The 20,750-nt window shown below is 34.5% G+C and overlaps 1 protein-coding gene across 12 annotated transcripts in view; it reads right to left on the reverse strand.

The window, feature by feature from the left end:
* NEK1 (NIMA related kinase 1) overlaps nucleotides 1-20,750 on the reverse strand; it is a 215,923-nt gene that overhangs the window by 178,117 nt on the left and 17,056 nt on the right. For all 12 annotated transcript variants that reach the window (XM_073892483.1, XM_073892490.1, XM_073892491.1 and 9 more), the window contains 5 exons: nucleotides 20,454-20,551; nucleotides 9,342-9,425; nucleotides 6,132-6,199; nucleotides 5,696-5,782; nucleotides 2,920-2,974 (listed from right to left, as the gene is read on the reverse strand). In XM_073892483.1, coding sequence (XP_073748584.1) covers nucleotides 2,920-2,974; nucleotides 5,696-5,782; nucleotides 6,132-6,199; nucleotides 9,342-9,425; nucleotides 20,454-20,551 — 392 coding nt within the window. The remainder of the gene's footprint in view (nucleotides 1-2,919; nucleotides 2,975-5,695; nucleotides 5,783-6,131; nucleotides 6,200-9,341; nucleotides 9,426-20,453; nucleotides 20,552-20,750) is intronic.

Below are 20,750 nucleotides of genomic sequence, written 5' to 3' on the forward strand. Positions count from 1 at the left end.
AAACTAAAAGCATCTGGGAAAAAACCTAATAAATGAAAATACTAGGATGCTTAAGTAGCTCAGTCAGTTAAGGGTCTGACTCTTGATTTCGGCTCAGGTCATCATCTCATGTGTCATGAGATCAAGTTCTGCATCTGGCTCTGCACTCAGCAAGGAGTCTGCTTGAGATTATCTCCCTCTGTCCCTCACCCAACTCAAGCATACGTGCCCTCTCTCTTTCAAATAAATAAATATTAAGAAAAAATAAATGAAAATACTAATTATTTTCCTTTAAAACACTGCTTATTATTTTTAAGTGTGTGATGCTTCCAAAAGCCATGTAGTGAGCAACGTGGCAAGTATTCCAAAGGGGAATATAAGCCATATCAATGGGAATAGTATATATTTAAGGAATAAACACAATATAAACTGAAGTTAAAAAATAGAAAAACCAACAGCGGTGGGGCAGTTTAAAATCTAAAGATTTCATTTTGAAAGTAAATAAAATTAAGCTTTTGACATCTCTGCTAAAATAGAACAGTTGTACACTGTTAACGTGTTCTTAACATACACATTAACAAAACAAAATATGCTATAAATTAGGTATTGGTGATTATATCAAGTATAAAAAAGTTCTGCTAAATCTTGAATTCTCCTAGACATTTAAAATATGATATTCATGGGGCGCCTGGGTGGCTCAGTCGTTAAGCATCTGCCTTCAGCTCAGGTCATGATCCCAGGATCCTGGGATGGAGCCCCACATCGTGCTCCCTCTCCCACTCCCCCTGCTTGTGTTCCCTCTCTCGCTGTGTCTCTCTCTGTCAAATAAATAAAATCTTAAAAAAATAAAATATGATATTCAGCATATTAAAATTTGAGTATAATTCAGTAGTCTAAAAATATCTATGTACCTAAGAAGGAATTCTAAATGCGTAATGATATATTATTCCTTCACTACAATGAATTTTCACTGTCTCTCAAATGACAAGCTTTTCATAAAGGTTAATGAATTACTTAATTTCATGTGTCTACTTAAAAGTAAATAATTCCAAAATACATAAGCAACGGTGACAGAACATAGATGAAAAAATGAAAGAAAATACACTGATTTATACCTAAAATGCCTGTCGAAAAACTGACCAATTCCTTCAAATACAGATCTGATACCTACCATTCCACACCACTTTCACAGTCCATGCTTTCATAAGGTAATACAGACTTTTTTTTTTTAAATATTTTGTTTATTTGACAGAGAGAGAGAGACAGCGAGAGAAGGAACACAAGCAGGGGGAGTGGGAGAGGGAGAAGCAGGCTTCCCCATGGAGCAGGGAGCCCGATGCGGGGCTCGATCCCAGGATGCTGGGATCATGACCTGAGCCAAAGGCAGCCACTTAACCACTGAGCCACCCAGGCGCCCCAAGGTAATACAGTCTTAAAAAAGTATGCAACCATGAAAAAACACAGCAATGAAAAAATATCCCCCAAATAATATCAAGCAATAAAAACAGGCTATAAAACTGCTTAGACAAAATAAACTGTAGAAAGAAAAAAAAACTCTTTTTATAAATTAATCTATAAGAAAGCCTAGAAGGAAACAAAATATTACAAGTACTCATTACCAGTTATAAGAATTGTTTTTGATATTCATTCACTTCTTTATATTTTTATCTATTCTCTTAAGTTTTCTGTAATGAAAATACATTACTGTTTAATGGGGGAGGCATTTTGTTGTTGTTGTTAGAAAGAGAGAGAGAGAGCATGCCCGCACAGCATGGGCAGGGAAGGGGGTAGAGGGTGGAGGTGGAGAGGGAGAGAGAGAATCTCAACTGGGCTCCACACCCAGCAAGGAGACCAACACAGGGCTCTATCTCACCACCCTGAGATCATGACCTGAGCTGAAATCAAGAGTTGGATGCTTAATTGACTGAGCCACCCAAGCACCCCCAGGGGAGCATTTTTAAAAAGCAAAATTTTGAAATGGAAAGTGATTAAAATTCAACCTATTTAAGACAAAAACTATCCATTTGGGGTGTATTATGTGCTATCTCAACAAAGTCTCAAAAATTAAAAAAATATATTTTTAAAGATTTATTTGAGAGAGACAGGGAGACAGAGAGTGTGTGTATGCACAAGCAGGGGAAGGGGCAGAAGGAGAGGGGAAGCAGACCCCCTGCTGAGCACGGAGCCCAACGCCAAGCTTGATCTCACCCTGATCACCACCCTGAGATCATGACCTGAGCCGAAATCAAGAGTTAGATGCTTAACCAACTGAGCCATCCAGGTGCCCCCAAAATAAGTTTTAATTAAAGAGCATTTGAATTGATAAAATCCCTTAAAGACTATGTCGCAAATGTTCTTTAATTTCAATTCCAAACTCAAATACAATTCAATTCTAAATACTTTGGGTGTTTTGAGAGAAATTGCTAAGATGAAACAAAACTCATTAAGCTAAAATACCAAATTCACATACGAATGTAACATTAAAAAGATAGCAAGTTTATTTTTGTCGTTAGAAATAATTTCCTGTGGGGGAGGGCCTGGGTGGCTCAGTTGGTTAAGCATCCGATTCTTGATTTCAGCTCAGGTCATGATCTCAGGGTTGTGGGATCGAACCCCCATCCAGCACCACAATCAGCAGGGGAATCTGCTGGAGATTCTCTCCCTCTCCAAAATAAATAAATAAATCTTAAAAAAAAAGAATTTCCTGGAAAAAAGTATGACATATGCATTATAATAACAAATATATAACATACATATGTAATATACACATATATGTTAAGGGAAAATCTATTTTAATTTATACTTAAGAGAAATTTAAAAACTGACAGAGAATTTCTAGTCCAAGAGGGTGACCTGAAAGATGGCATATGATTTAAAAATATATATATTACAGGTACTTTAGGACACAATTTTTTAAATATTTCAGAAACTTCTACTTACTGCATGTTTAAGTGTACACATCTCATACAGGACACACCCCAGAGCCCAAATGTCACTAGAAAAGGGAAAAATGAGACATCGTCTCTAAGTATCAGAATTTACTTAAATTTTTTTCATTTAAAGGAAACAAAAGCACCATGAAAATTATTTCCAAAAATATGTGTTCCATAAAACTTATCCTTTAAAACTCAAAATTTCAGCCATAATCAAATGATAAAAGCAGCTATCCCAGATTAGAAAAACAGCAGTTGCCCAAGCAATTATTTTATTTTTGTATTAATTCCCTCACTTTATTTTGTAATCAGTTTTTAAATTTAAATTCAATTAATTAACATGTAATGTATTATTGGTTTCAGAGGGGTAGAGCTCAGTGATTCATCAGTTGTCTATAACACCCAGTGCTCATTACACCATGTACCCTCCTTAACGTCCAACACCCAGTTACCTCATCCCTCCACCTTTCTCCCCTCCAGCAACCCTCAGTTTGTTTCCTATAATTAAGAGTCTCTTATGGTTTGTCTCCCTCTCTGGTTTCATCTTTTATTTTTTCCTCTCTTCCCCTATGATCCTTTATTTTGTTTCTTAAATTCCACATATCAGCGAGATCATATGATAACTTTCTCTGATTGACTTATTTCACTCAGCATAACACCCTCTAGTTCCATCTACATCATTGCAAATGGCAAGATTTCATTTTTTTGATGGCTGAGTAGTATTCCACCGTGTATATATACCACATTTTCTTTATCCATTCATCTGTCGATGGACATCTGGACTCTTTCCATAGTTTGGCTATTGTGGACATTGCCCAAGCAATAATTTTTAAAGTTTTATTAAAGGAATGTAATATTTAAAAGAACAAAACCAGTAAATTCCATGAATATTCTATTTACTTATTTTATTCAATCACTTACAAAAATACCATGATTTTAAACAGTACTTTAAAAGCAAAATACTGTTTTAATGATGAACAAGAAAAAATTTATTAAAATTAAATCTGAAATAAACTTTTAACAGTCTACTAAAATATTATGTAAGGTAAATATATTAATTATTTGATCTTACTTTAAGGACATACTATCTTCTTTATAGTTTCTTCATTTCTTTTATCTTAAATATATTTTTATAATTAAAAATACTATTTACATTTTTAAAAAGAAAAAGTAAAAGACTCATAGTTCAGAGCTACAGTGGTCCTTAGTAGTCAACAAAAGCCACTGCTCCTCAAAGTTGAGCATATTAGAAAAGAATAAAATCTAACACTGAAATCCCAAGGTTATCTTGAACCAAACTCATGAAAAGCCACAAATATAAAACTGTAACCCCAAAAATCTACTTAATCTCAAGATTCAACTTGTAAAAAACAGTAAATGTAATTAAATTTATTATTGATTTAGTAGTTTATTAGTTATTTTTGTATATGTTAGTACATGACCCATGTATAAAAAAAAACATTAAACTAATGATCCTATAATAAAATACTTTAAAACATATTTAGACAAATATAAATTTTTAAATATATAGACAATGCTCATCCATGACATTTTTAAACCATTTTCTCCACAAAATTAATTTTATGTAAAATTCTCCAAAGGATGATTAAATCCATTCCTCGTTTAAAGACTGATTTTTTTCACAGTTGACTTATCCATAAGACACAGAAATAGCATTAAAATGGAAAATTACTCAAAGAAAATCCTACTATCCTTAAGAATATCCACTAATAATACATTCCATGAACTAGACTGATCATCGTAATTTAAAATCATTTAAAAAATACATTGCTGGGGGGAGCACCTGGGTGGCTCAGTAGGTTGAGCACCCAACTCTTGGTTTCAGCTCAGGTCATGATCTCTGCATCCTAGGATGGAGTCCCAAGTTGGACTCTATGCTGGGCAGGGAGTCTGCTTGGGATTCTCTCTATCTCCCTCTGCCTCTCCCCTTGTTCATGCTCTCTCTCATTCTCACTCTCAAATAAATAAATAAATCTTTAAAAAAAATATATTGCTAGGATGATGTTCTCTGCCTCAACTGCTCAGGTTTTAAATACAGTTTCCTTCCCACTCTCAAATAAAGGAACTATCACTTTCTTCCTTTTAGCTTCTGTGTGTGCTTTCAAATTTAAGACCAATGTTTCTTGGCTAGGATACTTCAATTAGAAAGAGAGAAAATAAAGGGTAAATGGAATTCAGTGGCAGAATATATTACACAATCCATTAGCCACAGTACAATTCAATGACTACAATTCACAAGGTTATTGTGAAGATTAAAGGAGTGAATAGATAGAAAGCATTCAAAATAGTGCCTGGCATTTAGTAAGTGTTCAATAACTATTAACTATTACATGCAATAGAAAGTGACTATTACAAAGACCAAAAAAATACTCTATTTCCAATTATAATAAAGTGACACTTTTGGAATGCTGGCACAGTCAGAAGATCATGCAACTCTTGATCTCGGGGTCATGAGTTCAAGTCCCACACGGGGTACAGAACTTAAATAAATAAACGAACAAATAAAAAATAAAGTGACACTTTCTATACTTCCTTTAACGAGATAGTGAAATAGCTTCTTTGCAATCCCCCTCATTGTACAGTTAAAAAAAAAAAAAAGTGTGTGTGTGTGGTGTGTGTGTGTGCGTATATATTTACAAGTATATTAATGATTTTGGAATCATATTCTGAAGGTTAGTAAATAGAAAATAACAAGGATTTAAAGGAAACATAACAAAGATTTAAAGGAAATAAAGATTTAAAATGAATATCATTTTATATACCTTTTATTGTTGTAAGGTTTGTTTTCACAGATTTCAGGTGACAAGTAGTAGGGGGTCCCTATGCAAGTTCGAGCCAGCTCCACAGTACTAGAAGAAAAAGAGAATTATTAGAAAAGCTTAAGATACTAAAGGATATTAAGGGCACCTGGGTGGCTCAGTTGGTTAAGCGACTGCCTTCAGCTCAGGTCATGATCTTGGAGTCCTGGGATCGAGTCCCACATCGGGCTCCCTGCTCAGCGGGGGGTCTGCTTCTCCCTCTGACCCTCTTCCCTCTCGTGCTCTCTGTCTCTCATTCTCTCTCTCGCAAATAAATAAATAAAATCTTTAAAAAAATAAATAAAACTATATTAAAAAAAGATACTAAAGGATATTAAAAATTATCACATATATATCACCATGGACATTATGTCAAAACAAAGTTTAAAACTGATGTTACCTATTAAGTACTCGAGCGATTCCAAAATCTCCAAGTTGTATTGTCCCATCTTTGGTTAAAAATATATTCTGTGAAAGAGATGTAAAAAAAAAAGTCAGAAATACTGTTACATCCAGTTCTGAGTTGACAACTCTTCATAAAGATGAATCTAGTTATAAAAAAATGCTAGAATAACTGGATTTCACATACAAAAGAATGAGTATAGATCCCTATCTCATACCGTACACAATAATTAATTCAAAATGGATTCTTAAATATAAGAACTAAAACTACAAAACTCCTGGAGGAATATATACGAATATATCTTCATGTCTTTGGGCTGGGCAATGGTTTCTTAAATGTGACACCAAAAACACAAGCCAGAAAGGAAAATATAGATAAAGTGGACTTCACCAAAAATAAACACTTTTGTTCAAAGACGACCAGCAAAAGTGATCAGACATGGGGTAACTGGGTGATGGACATTAAGGAGGGCATGTGATGTAATGTGCACTGGGTATTATATAAGACTGATGAATCACTGACCTCTACCTCTGAAACCAATAACACATTATATGTTAATTAATTGAATTAAAATAAAAATTAAAAAGTGAATAAATAATTTTTTTAAGTCAATAGACAACCCAGAGAACTGGAGAAAATACTTGCAAATTATGTATCTGACAAGGAATTTGTATCCAGAAAAAAGAACTCTTACAATTCATTAGCAACAAGACACCCCATTCAAAATACACAAAGGCATATATTATATGATTTCATTTACATAAACTGTCCAGAATAGGCAAATCCACTGAGAAAGAAATTAGATTAGTGGTTTCTAGAGTCTAGGTAGAGAGGTAATGGAGAGAGATTGCTAATGGTACAGGGTTTCTTTCTGGAGTGATAAAAAAAAATGTTCTAGAATTAGAGAGTGATGATGTTTCACAACTCTATGAATATACTAAAAATCACCGAACTGTACATTTTCAGTGGGTGAACGTTACTGTATTTGAAATATATCTCAACATAGCTTTAAAAAAATAAACTCAGACCTTCCCCTCCAATACAAAAGACTGCCTAAAAATTCTAATTAACCTAGATGTAACAAATTAACCTTAAAATTTTCCAATAATTTAGGCAGTTAATTTGCATGCATAAATACATAACTCCACTACTCTATCAAACAGTAAAGGCAGGAATTTGTGGAACATGAATTAAACTCTGTATCGTTCAGGAGCCTTGGATCAGACACATGTTCACAGCCAAAGATGACACAAAATGGGGATGAGTGGGATGGAGTAAAATGGGGTGAAATGGAATTAGGTGTCAGAGGATTGGGGGCCAGAAGGATGGGGCATAAAGTTCCCATCACAGTTTCTCCTCTTCTTACTACTCATCCTGAGGCTATCAGGCTATACTAGAAGCTGCAGGAGTAGGAAGGTAAGAAAGATACACAGCCTTGACACCAGGAAATAAATCCCCTCTGTGCTACCCAGTCTAGGGACTGTGGGAGCCCCAGTGGGGCATCCATGAAAAAAACCTCTATGCAAAGATGAGTGAGCTGTGGGGACAAAACATCTCTCACAAAGAGCAGCCAAAAAAAAAAAAAGTCCAATACAAATGAGGAAACCCAATGCGAAAAAAAAAAAGGTTAATAAAATAATCAGAACAAGAATTCACTCCAGACAGAATTAATTTTATGAAACAATCCAACAACAGCTTTAAAGTAAATATGTTTAGAAAATTGCAGAGAGGCACCTGGCTAGCCCAGTCAGTAGAGAATGTGACTCTTGATCTCAGGGTTGTAAGTACGAGCCCCACGTTGGGTGTAAAGATTACTTGAAAATAAAATCTTAAAAAAAATTACAAAGAAAGAAAATTGCAAAGAAATAAAGGAAGTCCATTTAAAAAGAATAAGACATTATGAAACAAAAACCAATCAGAGTGGGGCACCAGGGTGGCTCAGTCGGTTAAGTGTCTGACTCTTGGTTTTAGCTCAGGTCATGATCTCTCACTCATGAGATAGAACCCCGCAAGTCAGGCTCTGCACTCAGTGTGGAGTCCACTTTAGATTCTCTCTCCCTCTCCCTCCCACATAGTCTCTCTCTCTCTCTCAAATAAATAAATAAAATCTTTATTTTAAGAGTAAGAACAGATGTATACAAAAAAACCATTTAAAAATCTTGGAGAGAAAAAAAGTCATTATTAAAAAAAAAAAAAGTAAATATGGGGCGCCTGGGTGGCTCAGTCGTTAAGCGGCTGCCTTCAGCTCAGGTCATGATCCCAGGGTCCTGGGACTGAGCCCTGCATTGGGCTCCCTGCTCCATGGGAAGCCTGCTTCTCCCTCTCCCACTCCCCCTGCTTGTGTTCCCTCTCTTGCTGTGTCTCTCTCTGTCAAAAAATAAGTAAAATCTGAAAAAAAAAAAAAAAAAGTAAATAGATAAGCATCAGTGTACACAAAATTAAAAAAGGATTTAGTTCTGGAAAGTTGGCTGAAAAATTCACCTAGAATGCAACTGAGTGACAAAGATATAAAATGTGAAAGAACAAATAAGGTACTTGGAAGCGTTAGATTAAGAAGCTCCAACAGGGGCACCTGGGTGGCTCAGTCAGTTAAGCACCTACCTTTGGCTCAGGTCATGACCTCAGGGTCCTGGGATCAAGCACCAAGCCAGGCTTCCTGCTCAGCGGGGAGCCTGCCTCTCCCTTTCCCTCTGCCACTTCCCCCCGCTCCTGCTTGTTCTCTCTCTCTCAAATAAATAAAATGAATGAATGAATGAAAGAAAAGAAAGGAAGGAAAGAAAGAAAAAAGAAAAAAAGAGAAAATCAAGAAATCACTGGCTTTAAATTCCTAAATAGCAACACTAGAAGCCAAAAGACAAATGAATGATATCTTCAAAATTCTGTAGGAAAACAAATTTCCAATCTAGAAGTTAGGGAAATAAGGTCATCTTCAGACATAAATACCCCCCAAAATAGACTTTCCACATATCTATTTTTTGGGTTTTTCCCATCATTATGAGAGTAAACCCAGAAAGAGGAGGATATAGGAAAAAGGCAGGAGCTCTAACACATGATGCATATAAAAAGGATTTCTAGGATTATAATGAAGGGGGAAGACAGAACTGATAATCTGATGCAGACTGGTTTGGGTTCAAAAATTTTAGCCACAAACAATGCTGGCTCAACGTTCATATCCCTTAGAAGTTATTAGTGACAGAATAAACATACCTGGGACTTTATGTCTCGATGAAGAATTTTTCGATCATGTACATGTTTCAAGGCCAAACATATTTGTACAAACCAATCCAAAATCTAGGGGGGAAAATCAGATTCGTCATTTCTTTTAAAATTTACATTTCACAGTAGTCTTTCCAAATATTCAAGGAATATTTGGGGATGAGGGGAACTAAGTCCTTAAATTTCACTATAATTAATACCTTTAACATTAAGGAGATAATCAACTGACACATTATGTGCAGGGTATTCACTAACTTTAAAATGTAAGAGACTGCTACTGAAGCATCTCTTAAAAATCAGAATATAGAAATTTCCATCTCTTATAAATCAGAATATAAAAAATTTATAGAAGAGTGAAAAATAGAAATACTTTATATTTTATGATACTGTGATGGTGAGTCACTATTTTTAAATACATCTTTTTTCTACATAAATAAAAATAACAAGAGGAAAAAATCAAGCTCAAAATTTGGAAGTCATCACTGACTTTCATCTCTTTCCACACTCACCATATATCAACACACTCTCTGAAACTGGCTACTTGAAAGTAAAAGAACTTCATTTCTACCCCATTCCTAATATCAAACGAATTCCAATTAAATGGTATTTTTTCCCCTTTAAACTGCATTTTGAAACAGGAAAAAATTAGACTATAAAACAATCAAAGAAAACACAGGTTAATTTCCTATAATCTTTGACTGAAGGACTTTCAAAACATGACACAAAACCCCTAAGTCACAAGAAAAAAGACTGACAATGTTGAATATATAAAATTTAAAACATTTGCATGGCAAAATATATAATCAAGTGTAATTAATTATTTAAGAAAATAAAACAATAACTAAAACAATAATTTGTAACTTGAGAAAAATAAAATAATATACAAGATCGGCCAAAATGTGAGGAAATAAGTCTTTGCATACCTTGTTTGTGAGAAAGTTAATTACAGTCATTTGGCAAAGTATGTGAAAATTTTAAATCATACACATAACACTTGAAAGAGCAATTGAAATTTCAAATTTGTCTTACAGACATGAATTGCTAATACAAAAAAGGATGTGTAAAGGATATTCATCCCAGCAATGTTCATCAGAGCAAAAAAATATAAACACATCAAGAGGCCTAGTTAAATATATTGTGATATCACTGTACTAGAAATACCATGCAGCTACTGAAAAGAATTAAGTACTTCCATGTATACCGTTAAGTGAAAAAAATAAAGTTATAGAATGGTATGTATAGCATACTCCTAGCATTTTTTAAAAATGCTTGTGTATATTACATACCTAAGCTCTATATAATTGTATATGAGTGTATGGTGTGTGTAGGAATGAAAGAAGAAATAAAGGAAGCACAGAAGGATAGCTACCAGTTAACAATGTTTATACCTCAGAAAGGAGGATTTTCATTAGATAAAATGAAAAGTAACAAACTACTTTTTACTCTTTGCAGTATTTTTTAAAAAGAATATTACATTATAAAAAACAAAAAACAACTTTTAATTATCTTTAAAAACAAACCAACCTCTCAGTCCAGGGCAAAACGTATTTACTGAGGGGTACACAATTTTTAAGTTCCTTTCCATATTTACATCAGACACGATAAGCAGAAATTTGAAACACTGTTTGCTGACTTTGAGTTCACATGGTGGTTAAAATATATTTATAAATAAATATGTCTATAATAAAATGCACCCGTTTTATAACAGCGATATGTACAATAGGGCAATTAGTTCAACCGAGGAGGGGTTAGGAAAAAGTACAAAAAGATGAAAAATAAGCTCAGTTGAGTCTTATTTTAATGCAGTCTACCTGTATAACCAGAACACAACTTAGAAACCATGCATGCCTCATTTTACAGATAGGGTATTTCATTACCATATTTCATACCTATATTCCTTTGTAATTTGACAAAAAATGTTTTCAGCTCAGTGATAGGCCTGATAGGTGTAGGAATCGGCAAAAAGGTAATAAAAAGAGCTCACAGACCAAGAGTCAGCAAATGTATTCTATAAAGGGCCAGAAAGTCAATCTTTCAGGCTTTGCAGGCCATACTGTCTCTGTTTCAACTCAGCTTTGCCACTGCAGGATAAAAGCAGCCATAGATTACTATATGCAAACAAATAAACCTAACTGTGGTTTTAATAAAACTTTGCTTACAAATACAGACAGTAGTATGAGATTGGCCCATTGGCCATTGTTTGCTGACCCCTATCAAAGACTATTGAGGGAGATGAGTAAACCCAAAGTAGTAATGAAGAAGCACAAAGAAGGACAGCCAACTCAGCCTAGAGGCGATAAAATAAAACAGGACAAAGAGATGATTCCACAGCTAAATTTTGATGGGAGGTATACACAAAGCTGAGAAGGACACATATAAGTATAAAGGCTACTTTTCCATTACCTCTGTCTATCCAGTCGAGACTCTTATTAGGGTTGGATTACTTAAGAGTTGAGGTTGGGTAAGAGGAAAGGCCCTTAAATTACAACCCTGCTTCTAATCTCCCCTTTTTACTTCCTTGTACATATTAATTCATATTAATATTTGTAAAATACTGCTGGGATAATGGCATTTTTTGCTCAAAAGACTTTCAAATTCGTAGGTTACAAAATGTGAGCCAGACAATCAAACACTATATGATAATGACCATAAACTCATCTGAATTAGTTTTATGTATACAATATTATTTTTACTACTATAGATTGCTTTAGATCACTAAAACAATACTACAGTCCACCTTCTCTAATCCAAAACTCAAGTTTCTTTGTGCAAGGAGATATTTAAAATTTTACTAAAGTATGCTAAGTTCTTAAAAGTTATTCATTAAAAAAAGTCTGAAAAACTTATACTGCTAAATATTATATTAACAGAAAAGTAAAACTTGGCTATTAAAACAGTAAATTGATTTTAGAATAAGACGTAGTAAGAACTTACTATTTACCTTCTACGTAATGTGCCCAGAAAGCAGATATTCCATGCCCACCAGAATAATTTTCTCTGATTTGTGCTTACTTTATCATTTGATTATTTTTTTGAACAAAGATTCCTCACCTATGAGAAAGCTAAGGACCCTTATAATTGTACTGCCTTTACGTATCTTGTTTTCAACTTTTTTAATTATAGTAAAACACACATAATACAAAGTCCATCACCTTAACCATTTTTGAGTGTATACTTTAGTGGTATTAGGTACATTCATATTGTGGTGCAACCATCACCAATCATCCAACTGCAGAATTCTTTTCATCTTGCAAAACTGAAACTCTATACCCATTAAATAATAACTCCCCATTCCCTTCTCCCCCAGTCGCTGGAAATCACTATTCTACCTTCTGGCTCTACAATTTTGAGTATTCTAAGTACCTCAGATAAGTGGAATCATGTAGTATTCATCTTTTTGTAGTTATTTGACTTAGCATAATGTTCTCAGGTTGATCCATGTTGCAGTATATTTCTGAATTTCCTTCCTTCTTAAGGCTGACTGATATGGAGGGACTTCTGCCATTCTGTTATTGGTTTTCCATAAGCCTCATAGCTATTTTGTCCCTCATTTCCTACATTACTGTTTTCTTTTGAGCTTAGGTTTTTATACCAAAACATTTAAATTCATCTCTCATTCCCTTCGTACATACTCTATTTCTATTTTCTTTGCAGTCACCATTGGGAATTACATTTAACATCCTAAGATCACAATATTTTTATTTAGATTTGTACCAGCTTAACTTCAGTAACATACAAAATCTCTGCTCCTTAACATCTCTCTGCCCTACTCCTTTCAGCTGCCATCGTAAGAGAATTACAACATCTACATACAATTATATCTTTGCTCATGTGTCCAAAAACGTAAACTGGTAATTTTTAAAAGTGCATTACTTTCTTAAATTATGTAAAAAAACAAAACGTAGAATTACAAACCAGTTACAGTAATACTAGTTTTAGACTAACAATTGCATTTTTTAAAATGTGTTTGTCTTTTAAATCTTGTAGAAAACAAAAATGGAAGATAGAATTTGTAATTACCCATATATTTACCTTACCATTTCTACATATGGCTTCAAGTCACTGTCTATTGTCCTTTCCCTTCAATCTGCAAGACTCTCTTTTAGCATTTTTTTCAGCGCAGGTCTAATAGTCACAAATAACCTCAGCTTTTGTTTATCTGGGAATGTCCCTCATTTTTGAAGGGCAATTTTGCCAAATACAGGATTCTTGAATCAGTTTTTTCTTTTAGCACTTGAAAATACCAACCCAGTGCTTTCTGGCCTCCAAACACTCTAGTGAGAAATCTCCTGAAAATTTTGGTGAGGCTCCTCTCACATATGATGACTCACTTTATTATGCTGCTTTCAAGATTCTCTGTCTTTGACCTTCAACAGTTTGAATCTTATCATCTGGTGCAGATCTCATTCAGTTCATCCTACCTGGGAGTTTGCTGAGCTTCTCGGATATTTATATTCATGTCTTTCACCAAATTCGGGGAGTTTTCAGCTATTAATTCTTCAAATATTTGCTCTGCCCCTTTCTTTCTGGTCCTTCTGGGACTCCCACAATGTGTAAGTTGGTCAGCTTGATGATGTCCCACAGGTCCCTTATGCTCTGTTCCTCAGACCCAATAATTTCCATTGTCCAAGATTCAAGTTCACTGACTCACCTTCCTGTTCAAATCTGTTTCTAAATCACTCTAATAATTTTTCCATTTCAGTTCTTGTATTTTTCAGCTCCAAATTTTTTGGGTTTCTTTTTAAGTTTTTTATCTTTATTGATATTTTCAATGTGTTCATACATTGTTTTCTTGACTTTCTCCATGTATTACTTTAGTTCCCTGAGCAGCTGAAAGTTGTTTTAAAGTCTTTGTCTAGTAGATCCACCATCAGGTCTTTTCTTTTTTTCTCAGTTTCTGTTGATTTTTTCCCTTTGAATGGGCCATATGTTCCTGTTTCTTCATATGTCTTTTGATTTTTGTTGAAAAGTAGCCATTTGAATCTAATAATGTGGTGATGCTAGAAATCGGATTCTTGATCCCCAGGGCTTCTTGTCTTTTTGTTTTTGCTAATTGTTGCATGGTGTCTTTGTGCCAAAGTTCAGCCTGAGGTGCAGACTTGAAATCTTCTCAGGTCTTTTCTGAGCCTTCATCTTTCTCGGGATATACACGGTGACTTTCTAATTTCCCTTGTATATGTGGCTGCTTTCAAATAACTTTAGTTTTTAATGTCTGTCTCCACAAAGGGAAAAAAGAGAAATGAAGAAGGGGAAAAAAGAGGGCAGTGGCCCTTTAAATCCCCTGGAAGTCACCTTAGCAAGAAGGGGTAGGGCTTGCAACAATGGGGAGAGGTACAAAAACAAAGGTTGCCCACCTTGTTTGCACCTCTAAGATCAAAAATTACAATTAACTTTCAGAGCACAGATGCCTGACATTGGAGGACATGGACCTTTTTGGTCACCCTGGTTCCCACAAGGTGCATTCAAACTGCTTCTGGAAAGCAGTCACGGCTGACAGCCTGAGTGCTGGGAGGTTGGGAATGGGTAACAGCCACTGCTACCTAGCTAAGAGCTGAAATAGACTGAAAATAACCACAATTTATTATTCAAGCTTTCACCTAGAAATTATATGCCTACAATAGACTCCAGAGATACAAAATAGTTTCATAGGATAGATTCTGCCATTGTAATTGTGTTGGTGGGGAGACAGATTCCTCCTGCTTCCTATTCTACCACCTTCCCAGAATCCTCTCCCATCTATATTTATTTTAAAATATTTTGTCACTTTGATTAAACAGGTAACCAAATATTATTTTTCAAGAATATACAGTGTTATTAGAAGAGATACTATTAATGTATTAATTAGCTCAACATTGTTGTAAGAGCTGCATAGTAAGACTTGCCAAAGCAACAAAGAAGCTCAGACTTTCCTGGATTAAGTTTATATAGGAAATTACTATTAATATAAATATTTCAGAAAATGCATGCTTTATGGGAAGGTTCTAGACATATACCAATAACTTTGCTACCTACATTTACCGTTAAGGAAAATATTCATCAAGCCCTTATCAAATATCCCTGTAGAAAATTTTATTCTATTATTGGTTACTGTAATAAATTAACCAGACTTTCAGTCTCATTATCAAACAGACTTTTGCTTCTTGCTGACCAGAGGCTCCTGGAAAGGACTATACTAAGAACACTGAAGTATTGATACTTCAAAAAATAGACTCTTAAGTACAGGCTTCAGAGCTGACATTGCTTAAGTGGACAATGGACTGAGTCAAGATTTCTAAGACTTTTTTATAGACCAGAAGCTGACATACATGATGAAAGCAAAGTGCCCCAACACCTGGCTGGATAAGAATTACTAGGACTGAATGAACGGAATTAAATGAAATTAAATTGTGGGTACTTGTTTGGAACATGATTGGTATTATTCTTTTTTTTAATTTTATTTATATATTTGAGAAAGAGAGAGAAAGCACAAGCTAACAAAGGGGCAGAGGGAGAGGGAGAAACAGACTCCCCACTGAGCAGGGAACCTGATGCAGGACTCAATCCCAATGACCTGAGCCAAAAGCCGACACTTAACCAACTGATTGGTTGGTTAAGTGCCCCTGATTGGTATTATTCTTAATGTTCTATTCTATATTTAATGAATATGTGAAGTCTATTTTTTTTCTTCTTAAGAATCATCTCTAACCTTCAACTTAGTAGATTATGCTTTTGTAAACTGAATTATCACATCTTAAAGTAATATCTGACTCTGACCCACTCAGAATTCAGAAACAAACAGTTATACTGAGTTTTACTTTTCAGGAAAATACTGTAATTTTCATCAGTTCAATAAGAATCTATACTCCTTGGGGCATCCGGGTGTTGTAGTAAATTTAGCATCCGACTCTTGCTTTCAGCTCAGGTCGTGATCTCAAGGTCATGAGTTCGAGCCCCCGACCAGGCTCTGCGCTCCGTGTGGAGTTGGCTTGAGATTCTCACTCCCTCTCCCTCTGCCCCTCCCCCCCACAAGCACACACGTGCATGTGTGCACTCTCTCTCTCTCAAATAATTCTAAAAGAAAAAAGATTTTTAAAAAAAGTAAAAAAAAAAAGAAAAAGAATTTATACTCTTTTTACCTATATAACTAATCAATTGTGCAACCAAGGTTATACCTGGAATATCTTAATTAAAAATGATTTGCATTCAGTTATGACAAGCCCACACTAGAAAGATATATGGAACCAATTCCTATATCACACTGCCAGGAAACTCCCCTAGTACCTAACTTACAAGGTCTCAGAATCACAGGTGGCAAGGTCATTTCCTACTAGCCAAAAACCATGGCAGATTTGGAAACCTTCAGGAATAAAGAAAATCACCCAAATTTATAGATAGCACAGGTGAATCTGCTGGACAATGTACTGGCCTTAGGATAGAAAAGAAAATAATAGTTTTTTATTTTTTTAATCCAAGATCCTTATGAAAACTTCTGGACAGAAATCAATTTTGCAGCCTTAGTAGATGCCGGATACTGCAGGGCTCTAGATTTTCAGAGAAAACTCAAGGTATTTATATGCTTAATTAACACTATCACTGAACCTAAATATTAGGGCAAACCCATGTGAGATGACTCTTTCCTTTAAAAAAAGTATACATTTGGAAATTATTTATGATCAAAAGAGAACAGACTATCAGAAAATTTATCCAAAACTTAGAAATAAGCAAAAAGAGTGGGAAATCTTTTAAATATTTATGTGGGCAAAGGGCATCCAAGGATTATTTAGTTCATTCCACTGCTTACTACTGATTAAAAGTCATAGACTTAGGTTGTTTCCTAACTCAACTAGATTTTTGTCCAATAAAGATGCCAACAAGGAAGTATCACTGAAGAGAATGGCTTGAGTAGCTGGAGAATCATCTTGTTTCAGAGGTCTCACTCTTCCCACTTCTATTCTAGAAATGGACAAAACTCATCTCAGACTCATGCTACCCTGCATTCTAAAACAAAAAATAGCCTCTGGCCTTTATGTTTTTCAGCTCCAAAGTCCAGAAAGTAGTAGGATGTAGTAGTAGGAGGAGGAGGATGTTTCTCTTTAAATAATTCCCATTTCAAATAGGCTAAAATAAATATCATTTGTGTTAACAAAACATCATTCTGAAGGGTAGAAAAATGCTATTAACTTAAAAGAAAGACTTGCCAAATTCTCATTGTTTATCATGGAATAATCTCAGAGATGGACAAAAGTACATAGAGTGGATCTCCATAATAATTTCTGGGATAACAAGATACATAGTATGTATACACACATACACATCATTATGTACCAAGAACATTTACCCAACTGCAGAACCAAATCCACAGACTATCAATGTACTTTATAGGAGAATGTTACGAAATCTAATAGTAAGCATTTTAAAGTCCAATAAACACAAAGAATAAACGTAAGCACAAGCAATGGAAGGTACTAAATAAAATTGTAATAAAAAATAGCACTCTGTACACTAACACATATTACTATTTGACTTCACCACAACAGTGAAGCTGGCTATGTGGTATGAATATCCCTCTTAATGAATGAGGAAATAGTCTCAAAATAGTTAAGTCATTTGTTAACGTAACAATTACCAAGCTGATAAGCAGAACAATGACTCAAACTCAAGTTTTGAAGTTCTGTGCTTTGTCTAATAGGCTTAATTGTGGAAACAGGATAAGTAAAGTGAGAAGTATGACATTATCCTATTTAACTAATAGGGTACTTAACTAAAATATAACCCAAGATTTCAGAACCTTACCATATTACCAAGTTACTCCCAAGAAGCTAAAAGTCCTCATCTACACAGTATTATCAATTTATTAGTTGTGTCAATTTATGGACACAGCTGAGCAGACATTAGTGAAAACTGTAATCTCTGTTCTATAGTAAATTACAACCTTGTTGGGGAAACAATTCTAATGTGAAATTATTCAGCATACATTAAGGGTGCATGATGCAGTAAAACTAAGTGTAGACTGGGATCATCAATGGAGCATTATATAGCAGCAGCAACAAAGGCACAGAAAGCAAAGCAAATGGATAAGAAACAGTACTAAGGGGAAAAGTAGAACTGAATGAGATAAAACACAACAAATATGCATTTAAAAATACAAGACAATGATAGCCATTTTGCAAAAATACACAGGTATTCACTAAAGATATTAAAATAGCAGCCTAGGGATGCAAATGAAATGGAAATGGAATATGAAGATAAAAGTGAAAACAAACAAAAAAGCACAGGTCTTGCTAGAATGGGATATAATGCAGCTATTAAAACTAATATAAATGATCTACACAGATGGACATGTGACAATAATCAAGATAATTTTTTTAAATTAAAGCTGCATTTTTTCCTGTATTATAAGTAACATTTTCCTTACTTTTAAATTGTTTTGAGTATAGTTGACACACAGTGTTACATTAGTTTCAAATGTACAACATAGTGATTTGGCAAGTTTGTACATTACGCTATGTTCACAAGTGTAGCTACCATTTGTCTCCATTCACTGCTATTACAATATCACGGACTATATTCCTTATGCTGTGCCTTTTATTCCAATGATTTATTCATTCCACAAATGGAAGCCTGTATCTCTCATTGCTCTTCACCCATTTGCCCTTCTCCCCCTACTCTCTCTCCCCTCACAACCATCAGTTTGTTCTATTTATAGGTTGGGATAATCAAGATATTTTTTCTTTTTTTCAAAGACTTTATTAATCCATTTTACAGAGACACAGCAAGAGAGGGAACATAGCAGGGGGAGTGGGAGAGGAAGAAGCAGGTTTCCCATCAAGCAGGGAGCCTGACGTGGGGCTCGATCCCAGGACACCAGGATCATGACCTGAGCCGAAGGCAGACGCCCAACACCTGAGCCACCCAGGCGCCCCTCAAGATAATTTTTAAGTGACAAAAGCAAGATAGAGTATGCTATGTATAATATCCCCCTTCTAAATATGTGTGCCTTGATTTATATATTTACATGCACAAGTATGAAAAAAAAGCCTGGAGAATGCACCAAACTAAAAACAGTGGTAATCTTTAGGGATGGAACCATGGGCAAAGAATTATTTCCATTTCTGATCTTTTTAATAATTTTACAATTTAAGTTTGTAAACAAATATTTAATAAATTTTGGAGTTAGAAGTAGGTTCAAACACTGACCATATGATAGATTTCTTATCTATTAAATAAAGAAAACTACACCAATTCATGGCGTATAAAATTTAAAAGAGACAACAAATACAACACTCCTAGTACAGTGTTCCCCCCATTCCCTTATGTAAAAGCATGCAAGTAAAATTAAGAATGCGTGATAATTAGAAATGCAATAGAAATTTAGATAAGGAAAAGATCACAGAAGATTAGAGTGGTTATGAAAATCAAAGGAAAGGCTGGGATTTGAGCTGAGCTGTTAAAAAAAAAAGGTAGAATATTAGTAAGAGAGTTGGCAGGAAAGTGTTACCAAAATAAAAGAAATAATAGAATAAATACATAGGAAGAAGAATGAGATACATAAGCATGTGTCAGTAACACAAACAGTGCCTAACAAAATGAATGCTCAATGAATATCCGTTAAATAAATGAAAAGGGGGTGCACATTAGGTAACACTAGAAAAAAAGTAAGACTGCTTAGGTAGGATAAGGTCATATTTTAGCAATCCTTGAGGTCAAAACAGAGATTAGATTTAATGCAGTTGCCAATGCAAGGCTTCCAGAAATGGAATTACCTAGGAAAGCCACATTTTAGGAAAATGTGGCCTGGCAGCAGAAAGCAAGATAGAATACAGAATAATTAACTAGTTATAATGAATAATTAGGCTATATACATAAATATATGTATTTATACACACACAAAGGATATAACATATATTACAAGTATAGTAATATTATTACAGACAGGAAATGAGATGGGGAAATGACTAAGGTGGAAGCTAATTAGACAGAAATGTGACTGAGATATTAGAATGATACCAAACTGTCCTAGTAATTATAATTAAGAATTTGTAGTTACAAATAAATACATATATAAACTTTGAATTGCTTCTGAATAACATGGAGTAAGAGTCAATCTTCTACATGCTAACTCACCTGATCCTCTTGAAACAAAATGCCTTTCTGAGCATTAATTCGTTTAAACAGATCGCCTCCTTCACAGTAATCCATCACTATGTAGAGAGAGCCATTTTCTACAAAATAAAAACATTTCATTTCATTTTTTAAAATATATGTCAAAAGCATAGCTAAATTAAAGGTACTTAAGGGTTTACTAAAAAATAGTGATTAATTATGTTCTATTAAAAAACAGAACCACCTTCAAAAGAATTAGAGTGCAAAATCAAGGTGTACTGCTTATACAGATTGTATGATAACCTGGGTTAACAGGCA

Source organism: Callorhinus ursinus, unplaced genomic scaffold (assembly GCF_003265705.2).
Source record: "Callorhinus ursinus isolate GAN/ISIS: 27379988/994484 unplaced genomic scaffold, GSC_fseal_2.0 scaffold4, whole genome shotgun sequence".
Lineage (NCBI taxonomy): Eukaryota > Metazoa > Chordata > Mammalia > Carnivora > Otariidae > Callorhinus > Callorhinus ursinus.